The sequence below is a fragment of the Lepidochelys kempii genome, chromosome 2 (genome assembly GCF_965140265.1).
Source record: "Lepidochelys kempii isolate rLepKem1 chromosome 2, rLepKem1.hap2, whole genome shotgun sequence".
NCBI lineage: Eukaryota > Metazoa > Chordata > Testudines > Cheloniidae > Lepidochelys > Lepidochelys kempii.
This window is the reverse complement of record NC_133257.1, coordinates 212,440,347-212,456,450: the sequence shown is the minus strand read 5'-3', so window position 1 is coordinate 212,456,450 and position 16,104 is coordinate 212,440,347. Positions and strand designations below refer to the sequence as shown.

General features: G+C 42.7%; 1 protein-coding gene across 1 annotated transcript in view; it reads left to right on the top strand.

Moving 5' to 3' along the window:
- The window catches only part of HDAC9 (histone deacetylase 9), a 704,899-nt gene that overhangs the window by 661,157 nt on the left and 27,638 nt on the right, over positions 1–16,104 (top strand). The window contains exon 25 of the mRNA XM_073333773.1: positions 14,432–14,565. Within this exon, the coding sequence (XP_073189874.1) occupies positions 14,432–14,565 (134 nt within the window). The remainder of the gene's footprint in view (positions 1–14,431; positions 14,566–16,104) is intronic.

Below are 16,104 nucleotides of genomic sequence, written 5' to 3'. Positions count from 1 at the left end.
AGTAGAACATCTGAAAAGTTGTGATCTGTGGAACTGCTCCAGTTTTAGAACAATTCAGTTGATCTTGTCTGTTTGTACCTAGTGAGAGAGTCAAAGACTTCTTGCTGTCAGGAATTTTGGAGTTGCTTTGCAAATAGGACTGCTTAGCTTTGGATTGAGCTTTCAGCTTCTGTGGCTGCAGAGCTGTGTCTGTTAGGGGACAAATGCAGTCTTTTTTGCTGCAGTTCAGTACATGCTGTTCAAGAAGGTCCTGGAGTTGTTGGAGATCTTCAGGATCTGTGAGCTAGCTCCTTGTCCCTCCTAGTTAGTAAAAGTCAGGAGAGACACAGTGGCTATTATTGTAATTGATTGCCGCAGACAAGATGCTTTCTTCCCTTAAGGAAGCTATTGTTATTGTTGCTGAAGAAACCATCTCTTAACACAGAGAAACTCTCCGTTTATTGCCCCATCTTGAATCTTCTGCTCTAAGGAAGAATTACTGAGAAGATTATGAGGTTGCAGCTGCAGCAATATCTAGATTCCTCGGATCACCTCAATACCAATCTGTTAGGGTTTAGGGCTGGGTATGGTACAGAAATTGCACTGTTGATTGATCCTTCTGCTGATGAATGAAGATTAGGCATCCCACTGATTTCTTTTTAGAGATCTGTCAGCTGCCTGTGATGCTACTCCAATACTATGGTGACAGGGGCCTAGATAGCTAGAGGCCATTAACCTATCTGCAGAGCCTAGTGGGGAAGATGCAGCAACTCAAGTGGCGAGACCCAGAGGGTAGGATCAGACAATTGCTGATCTGCCTCAAGGCCTTTCTCATGCGGGGGTCCTATGGGAATATGTAACTGGATGCCAACACTATTTCAAAGTTTCCCTTTGGAAAACCAGAAAACTAATGGATGAGGATTTCCAGACAAAGCTCTAAATACTGAAAATAGCAGTCCTCAAACTGTGGTCCCTGGAGCCACTGGTTTTCAGTAGTGCACAGAATGAAACATTTGAGCACCATATATTGGGGGGTGGGAGAGGGATGTTCTGTGGAAGAATTTTATTCTCATGTACATGTCTACTGAATGAAATAGCAAGAAAACCCTTGCTCTAGATTTTCTAAAATCCAAAGCATCTGAGGTGATGCAGTCACATGTTTTACTTCAGGAAGTAGCAAGAAAGAACTTACCCATGAAAGCTTATGCTCAAATAAATCTGTTCGTCTTTAAGGTGCCACTGGACTTGTTGTTTTTGTGGATACAGACTAACACAGCTACCCCCCTGATACTTGACACCATGCAAGACACTAAATTTAGCCGTATGGAGTGGAAATCCATCAACCTCAAAAAATACTCACACAGATACAGACAGACATCATCATACTCTCCAAGTGCAAACAGATGGACATCATACCAAATGGACTGAAGGTAAAAAATCCATTGCGATCGACATACTACACTGACTATGGTGAGAGACTGTGCCGTACACTCTCAAAGAAACTGAGGAACCATCGCCATCTGTATAGCAGAAAGGAGAAGATCAAGAATGAGCTCTCAAAACTGGAGACTCCCATACAAAACCAACCTTCCACACAAACTTCCACGTGGCTGGACTTTACAAAAACAAGACAAGCCATTTACAACGCACTCTTCACTTCTCTACAGAGGACTAAGGACACTAAACTATCTAAACTCCTACATGCCACAGGGGGCTACAACAGTGGTACCCTCAATTCATCTAACAATATTATTAATCTATCCAACATACACTTAGCCCAGCGGAAGAGTCTGTCCTATCTCGGGGACTCTCTTTCTGCCCCACCACCCCCACAAACATGATACAGTTCTGCGGTGATCTGGAAGCCTATTTTCATTGTCTCCAACTTAAGGAATATTTTCAAGACACCACTGAACAGTGACCCAAAGGAACCCTCCTACCAACACTACAAGAAGAAGAATTCTACATTGACTCCTCCTGATGGTCAAAATGACAGACTGGACTTCTACATAGAATGCTTCCACTGACGTGAAATTGTGATCAAACAGCATCGCTTGCCCCATAACCTCAGCCGTACAGAACGCAATGCCATCCACAGCCTCAGAAACCACTCTGACATTATAATCAAAGGGGCTGACAAAGGAGGTTCTGTAGTCATAATGAACACATCAGATTGTGAACAGGAGGCTGCCAGGCAACTCTCCAACACCACATTCTACAGGCCACTATCCTCTGACCCCACTGAGGAGTACCAGAAGAAACTACACCATCTGCTCAACAAACTCCCTGCTGCAGCACTGGAACAAATCTACATGGACACACCCCCAGAGCCCCGACCAGGGGTATTCTGTCTGCTACCAAGATCCATAAACCTGGAAACCCTGGACGTCCCATCATCTCAGGCATCAGCACTCTTACAGCAGGATTATCTGGCTATTTGGACTCTCTCCTCAGACCCTATGCTACCAGCACTCCTAGCTATCTTCAAGACACCACCAACTTTCTGAGGCAACTACAATGCATTGGTGATCTTCCTGAAAACACCATCCTGGCCACCATGGATGTAGAAGCTCTTTATGCCAATATTCCACATGAGGATGGACTACAAGCTGTCAAGAACAGTATCCCTGATGAGGCCACAGCACACCTGGTGGCTGAGCTTTGTGACTTTGTCCTCACCCACAACCATTTCAGATTTGGAGACAATCTATACATTCAAGTCAGTGGCACTGCTATTGGTACCCGATGGGCCCACAGTATGCCAACATTTTATTGGCTGACTTAGAACCACTCTTCTTCAGCTCTCGTCCCCTAGTGCCCCTCCTCTACTTGCGCTACATTGATGATATCTTCATCATATGGACCTATGGGAGGGAGGCCCTTGCAGAATTCCAACTGGATTTCAACAATTTCCACCCCACCATCAACCTCAGCCTGGACCAGTCCACACAAGAGATCCACTTCCTGAACACTACAGTGCAAATAAGTGATGGCCACATAAACACCACCCTATACCGGAAACCTACTGACCGCTATGCCTACTTTCATGCCTCCAGCTTCCATCCAGGACACAGCACATGATCCATTGTCTCCAGTCAAGCCCTAAGATACCCCTGAATTTGCTCCAATCCCTCAGACAGAGACAAGCACCTACAAGATCTTTATCAAGCATTCTTAAAACTAGAATACCCACCTGGGGAAATGAGGAAACAGGTTGACAGAGGGAGACAGGCACCCAGAAATTACCTACTACAGGACAGGCCCAACAAGGAAAATAACAGAACACCACTGGCCAGCATGTACAGCCCCCAGCTAAAACCTCTCCAGCACATTATCAACGATCTACAACCTATCCTGGAAAACGATCCCAGACCTTGGGAGGCAGGCCAGTCCTCGCTTACAGATAGCCCCCCCAACCTAAAGCAAATACTCACCAGCAACTACACACTACACCACAGAAACACTAACCCAGGAACCAATCCCTGAAACAAACCCCATTGCCTATTCTGTCCCCATATCTATTCTAGTGACACCATCAGAGGACCCAACCACATCAGCCACACCATCAGAAGCTCATTCACCTGCACATCTACTAATGTTATATATGCCGTCATGTGCCAGCAATGCCCCTCTGCCAAGTACATTGGTCAAACTGGACGGTCCCTATGTACAAGAATAAATGGACACAAATTGGACATCAGGAATGGTAACATACAAACGCCAGTAGGAGAACACCTGATCACTCTTGTTACAGTGTATATGGTAACACCCATTGTTTCATGTTCTCTGTGTATATAAATCTCCCCACTGTATTTTCCACTGAATGCATCCGATGAAATGAGCTGTAGCTCACGAAAGCTCATGCTCAGATAAATTTGTTAGTCTCTAAGGTGCCACAAGTCCTCCTTTTCTTTTTGCGGACACAGACTAACACAGCTGCTACTCTGAAACCTGTCAATCTTCCTGGACATTCTGTAACAGATTTGAAAGTAGCTATACTTGAACAAAAAAACTTCAGAAACAGACTTCAAAGAGAAATAGCAGAACTAAGATTCATTTGCAAATATAACGCCATTAATTTGGGCTTGAATAGGGACTGGGAGTGGCTGACTCATCACAAAAGCAGCTTTGGCTCTCCTGGAATGGACACCTCCTCATCTATTATTGGGAGTGGACTACATCCACTCTGATCGAATTGGCCCTGTCAACACTGGTTCTCCAATTGTGAGGTAACTCCCTTCTCTTCATGTGTCAGTATATTTATGTCTGCATCTGTAATTTTCACTCCATGCATCTGAAGAAATGGGGTTTTTACCCATGAAAGCTTATGCTCAAATAAATCTGTTAGTCTTTAAGGTGCCACCAGACTCCTTGTCATTTTCTACTGTGTTTACCTGACTGTGAATCACAATAAAGTGGAGTAAATTCTGAACCTTGGTCCCAGTTCTTCGGACTGGCTCTGTGGGGCAAAGGTCCTCTGTTGGAGCCCAGATGGCTGTATGCCACCTTTGTGTATTCCCTGGGGCAGCTGAGAACTGGTTTTGCCTCTGGCATAAATTAGTCCAGCCTCAGGACTCTTCCTCCCTCTGCTGTCTGATAACAATGTACCTGACAAGACTCTAACATGATTCCTACATTAGGGGAGCTGGGAGGTGGTGGTATAGATTCAGCTATGTCATTCATATGCCATCCATGATTTTCCTCACACCGGGGGAATCCTTACCTGCCCTTTCAGAGCATCCTTTACAGCCCCTTTGAACCCTCAGAGAGGCACAAAGTGCTGTCGTATGAGGCAGAATCTGACCCTTCATTCTCATATATCTTTTTAACAGACTACAGCAGAATGGTGCTCAGTGTATTTAATTTGGAAATTACGATTATTGAAACCCAAACCCAGTTTCAAGACAGTTTCCTCTCTTTTGCTGAATTTTACACACTGCTTCTGCAATAATAAATGACAGGCAGTGCATTTTTGGGTTATTATAACATGTGTCAGGTGGTGTTTGAAGGCATAAAGCCAGAGACAAAGTGACTAACTACCCAGTAATCCCTTAGAAATGCACTTCCTTGAGTTCCTCTTGCTAGTAGGAAATCGAGTTTATTAAACATAAGGGACCAACTCATAGGAAATGCAAAGCACCCACAACTCATGTTGACTTCACTGGTAGAGTGGGTGCCAATTTGAGCCAGGAAATTCAACATTAACCCTGAAGCTACCTGATCATTGAAAACCCATCCTTGCTGTACCCATTGTAGGTATTGCCGTAATCTCAGCATGGTGCATTATTTTACATATGGGGACCAGATCCTCAGCTACTGTTCATCGGCATGTGCTGCTTTACATAAGCTGAGGATTTGTCCCTGAATTTAATGATTATGTAGGTGTGATTGGGTAAATACATGACAAAGTGAGAGCCTTAGTTCACAGAATGATAGATCTGCACACTGTGAAAAGGTCAGATCGAAGATATCTAGTCCATTCTGCCTTTTTGGCAGAATTCTGTAGACCTTATCCAGTCAGCACCAATCCGTTCTGAATTTCTGAGCCGTGGGCTTAAGTCAGAATCTTTGGGGAGCACCACGGAAAAAAAATTAGCAGATGCTTAGATAAGGGGCACACTAGGATTTTCCTTATCTCCTGAGGATCTCTGTGAAAGCAGCCCCTGAGAACCATCAACAGCTGATGCAGATGGGAGCAGCCTTGAAGCTCATCTGATTGACACTGGAGACTGATCCCAGGCTCTGGGGCTGTCAAGTTGGCTTCAAGTCACCTTTTGCCCTCCACTTCACAAGTCCTGCCCCAAGCACCATTCAGCCTAACTGGAGGATCTGGCCCTCTGTATTTTACTTAATTTTCATACATAAGAACGGCCATACTGTGTCAGACCAATGGTCCATCTAGTCCAATATCCTCTCTTTCCACAGTGCTCAATGCCAGGTGCTTCAGAGGGCATGAACAGAACAGGGCAATCACCAAGTGATCCATCCCCTAACATCCAGTCATAGCTTTTGGCAAACAGAGGCTAGGGAAACTCATAGCATAGGATTGCACCCCTGACCATCTTGGCCAATTGCCATTGATGGACCTATCCTCCATGAATTTATCTAGTTCTTTTTTTAACCCAGTTATAGTTTTGGCCCTCACAACATCCCCTGGCATCGAGTTGACTGTGCATTGTGTGAAGAAGTACTTCCCTTTCTTTGTTTTAAATCTGCTGACTATTAATTTCATTGGGTGACCCCTAATTCTTGTGTTATGCGAAGGAATAAATAACACTTCCTTATTCACTTTCACCACACCAGTCACAATTTTATAGACCTGCTGATTTAAATGATAGGTTACATACCACAGTTAGTTGTTCTGCAATTTCACAATAGAAATGCATTCTAAGGGACAGATTTTCTGGTATGGTATGGCTGTTTTGTGCCACACACCCAGCAGAATGTGGCCCTAATCTAGCTCCACTGTGGAGAATCACTACTGGGAAAAGGTGATTTCTTGTGTAAGGCTCTTATCCTTGCCCTGGAATAGCAGGACAAGAGAGGCATGGGCAAAGGAAAGGGTTTGGCCAGAATACCTTGTGCAATGCCAATCCTAGACTGTGGTTTCAGCCCAGTCGAGCTGTTTGCAGATGGCATAAATTAGAGCAGCCCTCAAGATGCTCTAATTCAGAGGTCGGCAACCTTTGGCATGTGGCCCATCAGGATAATACACTGCCGTGAGACATTTTGTTTGCATTGACTGTCCGCAGGCACAGGCCCCTGCAGCTCCCAGTGGCTGCAGTTCACCGTTCCCGGCCAATGGGAGCTGCGGGAAGTGGCAGCCAGCACGTTCCTGTGGTCTGCGCCGAAGGTTGCCAACCCCTGCTCTAATTTAATGTAGGTGGAAGAGTGCAAGCCAAGTGTTATGCACCCCCCATGACTGGCTCTCTTTGGAAAACAGCTGTATCTCAGGATCTGGCCCTTAATCTTTCTAACAGAAATTATAACATGATGAAAATCCCAATCAGTTCAGAAACCACAAAATCTTGCTGGAGTTTATTCTTCTTTCTATTTTCCTCAGTATGATTTCACTGCCAATTTTTAAAGATGCCTTTTTGCCTCTAACTGCTCCTTGATCATAATAGTCTACAATTCTAGTTTAAATAAGTGGGTGCTGAGGTCCCTTGGCAAGTCACAGGGGATACATAACACCTTGCAGGATTAGACCAGTAATTTGGGTGAGCCAAATCCTCTGCTAGTGTAAATTGATGTAGTTCCATTGACATCACTCATGGTTCCCCATGAGAAGCAACTCACCTGAGAAGGGGCCAGCAGGAAGCCCAGCCTTTAAGCCAATTCACTGGGTGGAGCAATCTGTGCCAGCCTAATGACTTTACTTAGTGTGCCTGCCTCTCTCCTGGGCTGGTGTGGCTCTGAACATCCCCCTACACATAGCTGTGGCATAAAATCCAAGATCTAGCCCAAAGCTTTATTGACCTCAGTGACAGAGCCAAGTTTTCTGGTATTTAGACCTTCTCCATTTATCCCTTCCACTCTACCTCTCTGACTTCACAGCCACGTGCAGTACTTTCCTATACATTTCTCCAGTTCTGGCAACTCTTTCCCCTCCTTGTGAATGTGGACCCTTGTTCAGTGTTCAGAGGTCACTCCCTCTTGTTCTGGCTGATCCTCCTAGAACTCTCTTTCTCTTTTAGCCACTGCGGCAATTGCTCTTTAAACACTTTCTTAAAACCTTCATTTTCTCTTTAGCCCTATAAATATGTCTGTGAAAGTTGTAGCCATACTCTGTATTTTGGATACTACATAACGATAAAATGCATTGCATTATTCCACTGTATTTAGTTACAAACGAAATGTTATAACAGCACTAAAAGTGAATAGTTCCCTTATCTTGTACCTTTCCATTAATTTTATCTATGTATTACAGTCATAGAGATAGACAGTGCAAAAGATAATTGAAGGAAGAGGTGGGGGGAACTGCTTCTTCCCTCATGCACTACCTTTGCCTCTTGGAGAGAAGTTGGCTGACATGTCTGCGCTATCCAAAAGGGGCCGCCTTGTGGTAGAGGTGCACAAGTTGCTTCTTACAGAAGGAGTAGTAAGGAGGCATTCAGGGGATGTGGGCCACCGTCGAAGTACCTAGAAAGACGGGGGCATTGCAGTGCACATGGCTTCTGAAGCCCGAGCCATTGTGCCCAATGGGGAAGGCTAGCTCCTGTACTCCCCACTCTTCTCCCTCATTCCAGCACATATTTGGTGAGACGGGTCAATATTACTTGGCTTTCAGTTAGGTGTCTTGTGTCTCCTCAAGTATGTACACCATAGAGGTTTGATAACGTAAGATAGGTACACGGTAGCAGTTAAAAACCAATTAATTATGAAAAACATACTACTGTAGGACTAACAACTGTGTAGGAAAACATCTATTATAGAAATTGTTAATCCTCAAAAAATGCATTTCTGAGAATGCTGGTATTTATGTAATGAACAACTACTGTCTAATTTAATCTAAATTAAATGCCTGCATGCGACATGTAATTTAAAGCTGAGCTTCTTTCTGTAGTATTAAAACCATGAAGTTACCAGCTCTGCCGGGAGGTCAAATATTCGTCTTGTAAACTCAGGTATTTTAGTACTGGCATTAAGAACTTCTGCCATTTGGAAAGTGCCTTTCATAAGAATGTATTTGGCATTAAATGCAGAATCCCTCTCCCTCATTCACTCAAAGTCCAGATCCTATTGACTCAGGCAAACCTCTGATGGACTTCAAAGGAAGTTTTGCTTGAGTAAAAGTAAGGATCAAACCCTAAAAGAATAACTTGTTCTCCAAACAGAGGACAAGCTTTGCAAAGTGCTTTAGCTGTAGCCCAGCACTGGAAGGGTCAACTGTCATTTGACTCCTGTGTGGAGATATTTATTTAGGACACGTAGCCTGATGACTCAGGAAGTTATGTAAAAACTGACCCACTTAATTTTAGATGCGATTGTTGGAAGAATATCAATGAAAAATAATCAAATAGTCATGAAAGAACCGCAAGGATAGAGTGCAGAACACTGGTGGGTAGATTCTTGGCAGTGACCATCACAAAAGTTTTAATGAGAGGAAAACACATTCTCAAGTAAATTAGAGAGTAATGACATGATTAAATGGTAAATAATAGTTAAATGCATGCCTGTAGGTCCAGGACAGAGACTGTGGAGTTTTTGTGTTTTGGGAGTATTTCTTTCTGTACTGTGCTGAATAGCCAGAGGAGATCACCAGCTGTCTGCTAGTAATTTAGGGTCAGATTGTGGCTTTTAAGATACTGACTATGCTGGGGGGGGGGCAGCACGGGGGGGGGGGGGGGGAAGAGGGGGGAAGTGCACAAAGACCCTGCTGCAGCGGAGCTCTCAAGAGGTTTTCTGGGTAACTTAGCAGCTCCACCACCCTTTCAGTGGCTGCACTGTCCCCTCCTCTTTCCACCAACCACCTCCTCAGGAAAGGCGGGGGACCACGTCTCTGACCTCACCCCACCTTTTTACCCAGCTAGCAGGGAGCAATGTCTGTACAAGATAGGACTGTCTTCCTTGTATACAGTAGAGGTGCTATGCTCCCAGATGCAAGCACAGTTCCCATTAATTTTTTAAAAAGTGTATTATTATACAAAAGAATCCTGACAATGGTACATCCCTCGGCCCACACCGCTTCCCGCAGCCCCCATTGGCCTGGAACGGGGAACTGCAGCCCATGGGAGCTGCGATCGGCCGAACCTGCGGACGCTGCCGATAAACAAACCGTCCCGGCCCACCAGTGGATTTCCCTGATGATCACAATGGTTCCTTTTGGCCTTGGGACCAAGAGCCTATTGAATACAAGTTTTGCACGTGCACTGATGAGAGAATAGAGACTGTGCATGTTACAGTTTATGGAAAACATAAGTAGCACAATACTGGCCTGGAGCAGCCCTTCCACATGTGACTCTCCCATCTGCTTGGAGAGAGGAGCACTGAACACAGTGTATTAACAAGTGTTCCTTATGGTCTCTTCCATGGTTACGATTTATGATACAATATATTCTTGAATATTTCATTCTCAGAGTGACTATAGGAGAGATTTTACTTTAAGGCATCTAGGAATACAATATGTGATTTATCCTATGGATGGGTTAACATTAGGAAATGACTTATCTCTTTGCTCCCTACTCACTAACTCATTACGTCAGAGTGCTTTGAGGGTGACCACCAGGTAGCTAGCTCATTTGTGCAAGTCTCCGCTCCAGGGGGTAACTTTGCATACTCTGCTTTTGACCTTCATCATGGAGCAGTACGGCAGGCTGTTCACCCCAGCCTAGGATTGTATGCTGTCTGGTGCAGTAGAATCCAGCACCCCTTAACAGGGCCCACTTTAAAATATAAAGCTTGGGGGGGGTGAAGGGAAAATAATTTGTAATTTTTTTTTATTTGGAATTTTGTTAAAATTCCAACCAGCACTATATTTAATCAGAAAATGGGGGATAGGAAGGGAGAGAGGGAGTGGGGGAGTAATATGGACATTTAGTTCAAGTCAATGGGGCCACTTGTAGTGTGTGAAGTTAAACGTGCATCAATCTTTGCAGGCATGGGTCTGTAGTTAAGAATACCCATCAAGTGCATAGCCTTGATGTATGTTGCTAACCGTGTATGTCAGTGTCAAATTTACAATTTGCTGTTTACACCATTGCTGTTTAGTTCTACTACTCAACATTTTTATAATTTCTACAGATTCCAAAGAAAAAAATTTGGTTTATAAAGTCTGATTTTCAACCTGGCCATAATCTATCCTTCCTTTCTGAGTCTAGAGATTTGGCACAGTTTGGCACCCACGATTTTTTGTTGGCAAAATTTAAGGCAGTTAGGAGGCAGGCTTCTAGAAACTGCTCCGCATCATCTTGACTGTGGTCCCATTGAAGTCAATGGAAGTTTTATCATTGAATACAATAGGCTCATAATTAGCCAATGCTGGGCACTTTTGCAAACCACCCCCTGTATATCTAAGTACTGGATTTGAGAGGGAAACAAGTACTTCAATGTATGAATTATAAACAGGGTGCCTGAAAATAATTGTTGACACAAAACCATGCTCACAGTTTCCTGGCACAAAAAAAAAAAGGCTATTCTAAAAAATCTGGCTACTGGTGTGTAAGTATTAAGAAATGTACTGATGCAGCACATTCACGGTAGCATTTGGGAAATACCAGCCTGTGTTTAATCTTTTCCTTATTATTTATCCACTTGAAACAATCAATTGTTAACATCCATAGGGATGGATGTTTTCAAAATGACATCCTCTTTTTATACCCTCTCTCATGGGTGCAAGTATTTGTGGGCACAATTAAGCCATTTACGCATCTAAGTAATGGACTGCACTCACCAATTAATGTACGTAGATGTCTAAATGGCCTGAGTTGTCCTTGCAATTATTTCTGTCCACCAAATTGCAGGCTCAAAAAGGGATGCCCATTTCAGGCTAAGCTGCAAATCAAGCTCTTAGTATTTTTAATATGACTTTCCATTTTAAACCTCTATCGGAACCTGTTCTGTTCGCATAAAATGCTACCATACTATACATCTTACACACCGCAACAAAAGCAGACCCTTTTACAGTATGGCAAGGCCAAACTGAAACTGTTTTTTGAAGCCACCATCACAACTGGCACCATTGTCAGCAATGTCAGGAAAGAGGCCAAGAATTGAATCTGCCACTGGTTTTTAAGGATTCGGGTGAGTCTGAAGGTTTAGGATTAAAAATTGGATTGTCTGACCCCTTCCTTGCCCCAGTCACCCCAGTTCTGGTCACTTGGGAATTTAGAGACATGCTCAGTCTCCTTATACCAGGAGAGATGACTGCTTCTTTTCACAGTGCTTGTTTCCCTTTCCTCCCCCATACCCCTTAATTATTTGACATTATTTGGCAATATTGTAACATTGATATTTGCTAGTAGTTTGAGGAAAGCAAGCAAATGAAATAACCTGGTAATGATCTCTGTCACAAGTACTGAGTACGATTTTCAAAAAGAAGAAAAATCTATTGGGAGAGTCTCTGAATTTATTGCCAGAAAATTATGGTGTGGCTGCAGTGACCCTTGTGTTCGTATATCGTTTTCAAACTGTGCAGGGTATTGGATTCAGTAGAACTTTCCCTTCCTGACAGAAGCTGTGTGAAGTGAGGGATAATCGCATCTCAAAGTCCTGTTGCACTTCCCACAAAGCTGAAGGGAGAGTTACACAGCATGTGGATGTGGGGAGCCCAGGAACTATTCATTCGTCTTCATTTCCTTTGAATGCTATGTGTTCATCTCATGGTACCACTGCTGGCACTGTCTTGATATAAGTCTGAAGATCCCATGTGTAGTCTGCAGACAGAAATAAATCCTCTAGGTAAAAGAAAGTGGAAACTGGCTAATGATCAAAGGTTATCCTCATTCCACTTCTTCCTTCACTTTTATTATCCTACTAAATTTGGTCTTTTGCAAAGCTTTTTTTTTTTCCCCCACTGTGAGTGAAGGTTGAGCTTAAATGAGAGATTTAAATTTTTGCTTGTTTTTCAAACCATGTGTAATTTGAAGCACAGTATAGTGGCTTCTGTAGAGTCAACACTGCAGTTCTTACAGAGCTACACTAGGCTGTGAAACGGTTTAAAGAATTAACATTTCACTTCAAGTGTTCTGGGATCAGCCCTGGGACAAGCGGCAAGTAGAATTTTGTGAACAATTAGGCAAAATGTGGAATAATTAAGGACCCGATCCTGCAAACAGTTATAGCCATGCTTAACTATATGTCCCATTGAAGTAAATGGGGTTACTTGTGTGCTTACTTCTTAAGCATCTGTGTAAATGCTTACAGGGTCAGGGCTTCAGGCTGTGTCTCAGAACATTTCTCCAGAATATTTTTTTCATTTATTGCAATGTCGAATTTCTACATTCCTTTCTCACTGGAGCACAGTAAAAATGTCTTTCTGGAGCCCTAGACCCCTGGGTGTCTTTCCAATCTGTTTATTAAACCAAGGGGACATGAGGTGCTCTGGAGATGGTAGGGACCACTGGCGGAAGAGCAACTAGAACAGAGTGGATAGAAGTGTGAGACCCAGGCTGCAAGTGTGTTTTGAATTTAGCTTAAAAAGTCTCAAGGCCTAACCTGCCATTAACCATTGGAAGGGAGGTCAAGCAAAAGCAAAAACTGCCCTTGGAAATTACACAACCATTTTCAAAATTTTCCTCCCCAAATTATCTATCTTTTTATGAAATTTGATTAAACAAAAATAAAAGAATTTCACCGAACTTTAATCTCAGATGAAATTTAAGTGGTGGTGTTACCTGAGTTGAATACCCTCATAAAGCTGGATACAATGGAACTCCATTGGGAGCCTCTGGTTGTGATGCAGGGAAACAGAGTGTTGTGGATCAGGACTGAGGAACACTAGCAGAGCTGTCTGGTAAACCTTGAACAGTTTCAGCCTGCACTAAGCCTGATTCCAGAGATTGTTGTTAGTGCCCTGGCTTTAACAAACACCAAAATGTAACATATAGTATTATTTATTTTTTACACTTTGGTAGTGCATTAAGATCAGGGCCCATTGTGCTGGTCCCTGTACAAAGTGAAAAATGCATCTAAGAGTCTAAAACTTAATTTAGCAAGATACAGTCTTTGTTCAAGATAGTTTCTCTTACCCACAGGCTCATTTTCAGCTTTTACTAGCCTGCCTGGCCAGGATCCATCACAGAGCTCAAATCACTTGTTGTTGGTTTTGTTTTTGTTTTTTGTCTCCTATGGTGAAGGATAAAGGTGGATTCTCTCTTTGTTCCTTATATCCCCAAAGGAATGTCTATGTCTTGCAGGTTAGGAAGACCTCCTGGGGATTTAGTCTCCTGTGTTCTCCGGGATACAGGAATCGTGTTAAATCTCTACCTCTTGAGTTCAGGATCAGGATAAATGCCACTGGTTTAGCTTCATGGTTTTGTTTACTGCTAATATGTAAACTGGGGTAAATCTGCAATGTCTTTTCTAGGACAGACCTGTTCATCACCTTTACCTAGGCTAGCCTGTCTGGTCGTAAACATGTTCTAGTAATGTCACGCAGTGGGAATTCACAGCTTCACATATAACTATGTGAATGTGTATCATTTTACAATGATATTAATAACCAGTGTGTTATTAGCTTTCGTATGGTACCTCACAAGGCATATTTTGTACAAATCTCATTGCAGTAGGGTGTGAATACAGAGGTGCCTAGGGTCAGAGTTACACTTTCTTCTGTAGCATTTAGGGCTGACCAATGTTGGAGCCAGGTTACTGAAATAGATGAACCATGGTCCTGATCTTATATTTTTGTGCAATAGCCTCATGTTTCCTACTTTCTGATACAACAGATGCAAAATACGTCATTAATATTTGTTCTGCTTTAATAATTTGCACTACTGTCTTTGCATGCTAGGTTTTGGTCACCTAACAAAGCAGTTGCTGAAGCTAGCAGCTGGTCGTGTGGTGCTGGCACTGGAGGGAGGACATGACCTTACTGCCATCTGTGATGCGTCTGAAGCCTGTGTAAATGCCCTTCTAGGAAATGAGGTAAAAGACAAGTCCTAGAGTTTCAGAGGACAATCCATGTTTTCGAACAGTTCTGTCTTTTTGTTTTCTTTTAATTTTCCCTGTGTGTAGAACTAAGTGCCTTTTGCACATGTCTTAGTAATGAGCAAAATGCAAAAGAGTTGGAAGTTATTTTGGTTTTGATAAGCACCCCACCATCAGATGTTTATATGAATCTCTAGGGTTTGCAAAACTAATCTTGATCCTGAGAAGGACTCAATATGCTGTGCTGAGAACCTGCTGAGAACCTGCCTTGACATCAGTGGGGGTCACTGATGCTCATCATTGATCAAGTCTTCGAGTGAGCTATCATGGAAAAACAGGCTCTTCTTGCAAGATCGTTGGTAATTTCTTGGACTGAAAATAGCAAAAGCACATTTTCATGCCTGTTTTGAAACTTCTCTTTCCACCATTCACTGGCAAATTTCTGCTTTCTGCATATGCTCACTCTGTGGTGAAAATGATAAAGGGTAAACCTGCTAAAGGCACATACAAGAATCAAATACATAAAGGCAATATATCTTTACTTTAAATTGTGGCCCTGTCACATGTTCTCATGCTGTGGTCTGTGAAATCTTGTTGTGGGGAGCAGTATTGCAAGTCATTATTTTTACTGGAAACTGAGACAGCTACAATAATCAGTATTCTTTAGCGTACTTACTCACTTACTAGTCTCCTAATTCCTTTTCAGGGCACCATTTTATGTCTATTAGATTGGTGTGAAGTGCTGTTTCTTATAGTGGAAATTGCTTATAACCTGTAAGATCACCTATGAACGACTTTGTAAAGACCTTTGTGCCCTTTTTTGTTTTGTTTTTTATGATGCATACAGAATGCCTGAAAGGGTTTTTTTCTGCTTGTTTTACTTTATAGATAACAAAAATGTCACATGAGGCCTTCCCTAGTTTTTCTGGAGAACCTATTGAGCATCTCAGAGATGTGTATTGGGAGCTCTCAAACCTAAATCAAAAGGGTAATAGTAATGAACCTTTAACAAAGATATCTTTTCTCTCAAATGTTCTTCAAGCATTTGAGTTGAATACATGTTAAAAAAAAACAATGTTAAACAATTTGTCTAAAAATCCTTTCCCCCTTTCAGCTGCTCAGTTTTCTATCTGTTGGCTCTGGTGAAGTCTCAATTTTATCAATTCTCCAGTATCCATAGAAACTTCCAAAGTAGAAAAGACATGAATTTGTAGTGTTAAAAACAAGCAGGAAACCCCCATATCCTAAGCCTTTCCCCCCTACTTTGAACCAAAACCTTTCAGGCTTTCTTTATGTATCACAAAGAAGCAATAAAGGACACAAGCTCATAATTTTTTTCCTTTGCAGGTTAAGGAAAATCTACTATATGCCAAGTCTTGAACTTAGTTTACATGTCAACATAGTATGCCCCAACAGGCTGCATATGCTAGCTCTGCATCATAATGGCCTGTTTTGAGAACAAGTAGACTGATTCAGAAGGTACAAGGCACCTCTTCCAGGAAAAGGAACTATAGAGCTTCTTGGGAACAGGAAATT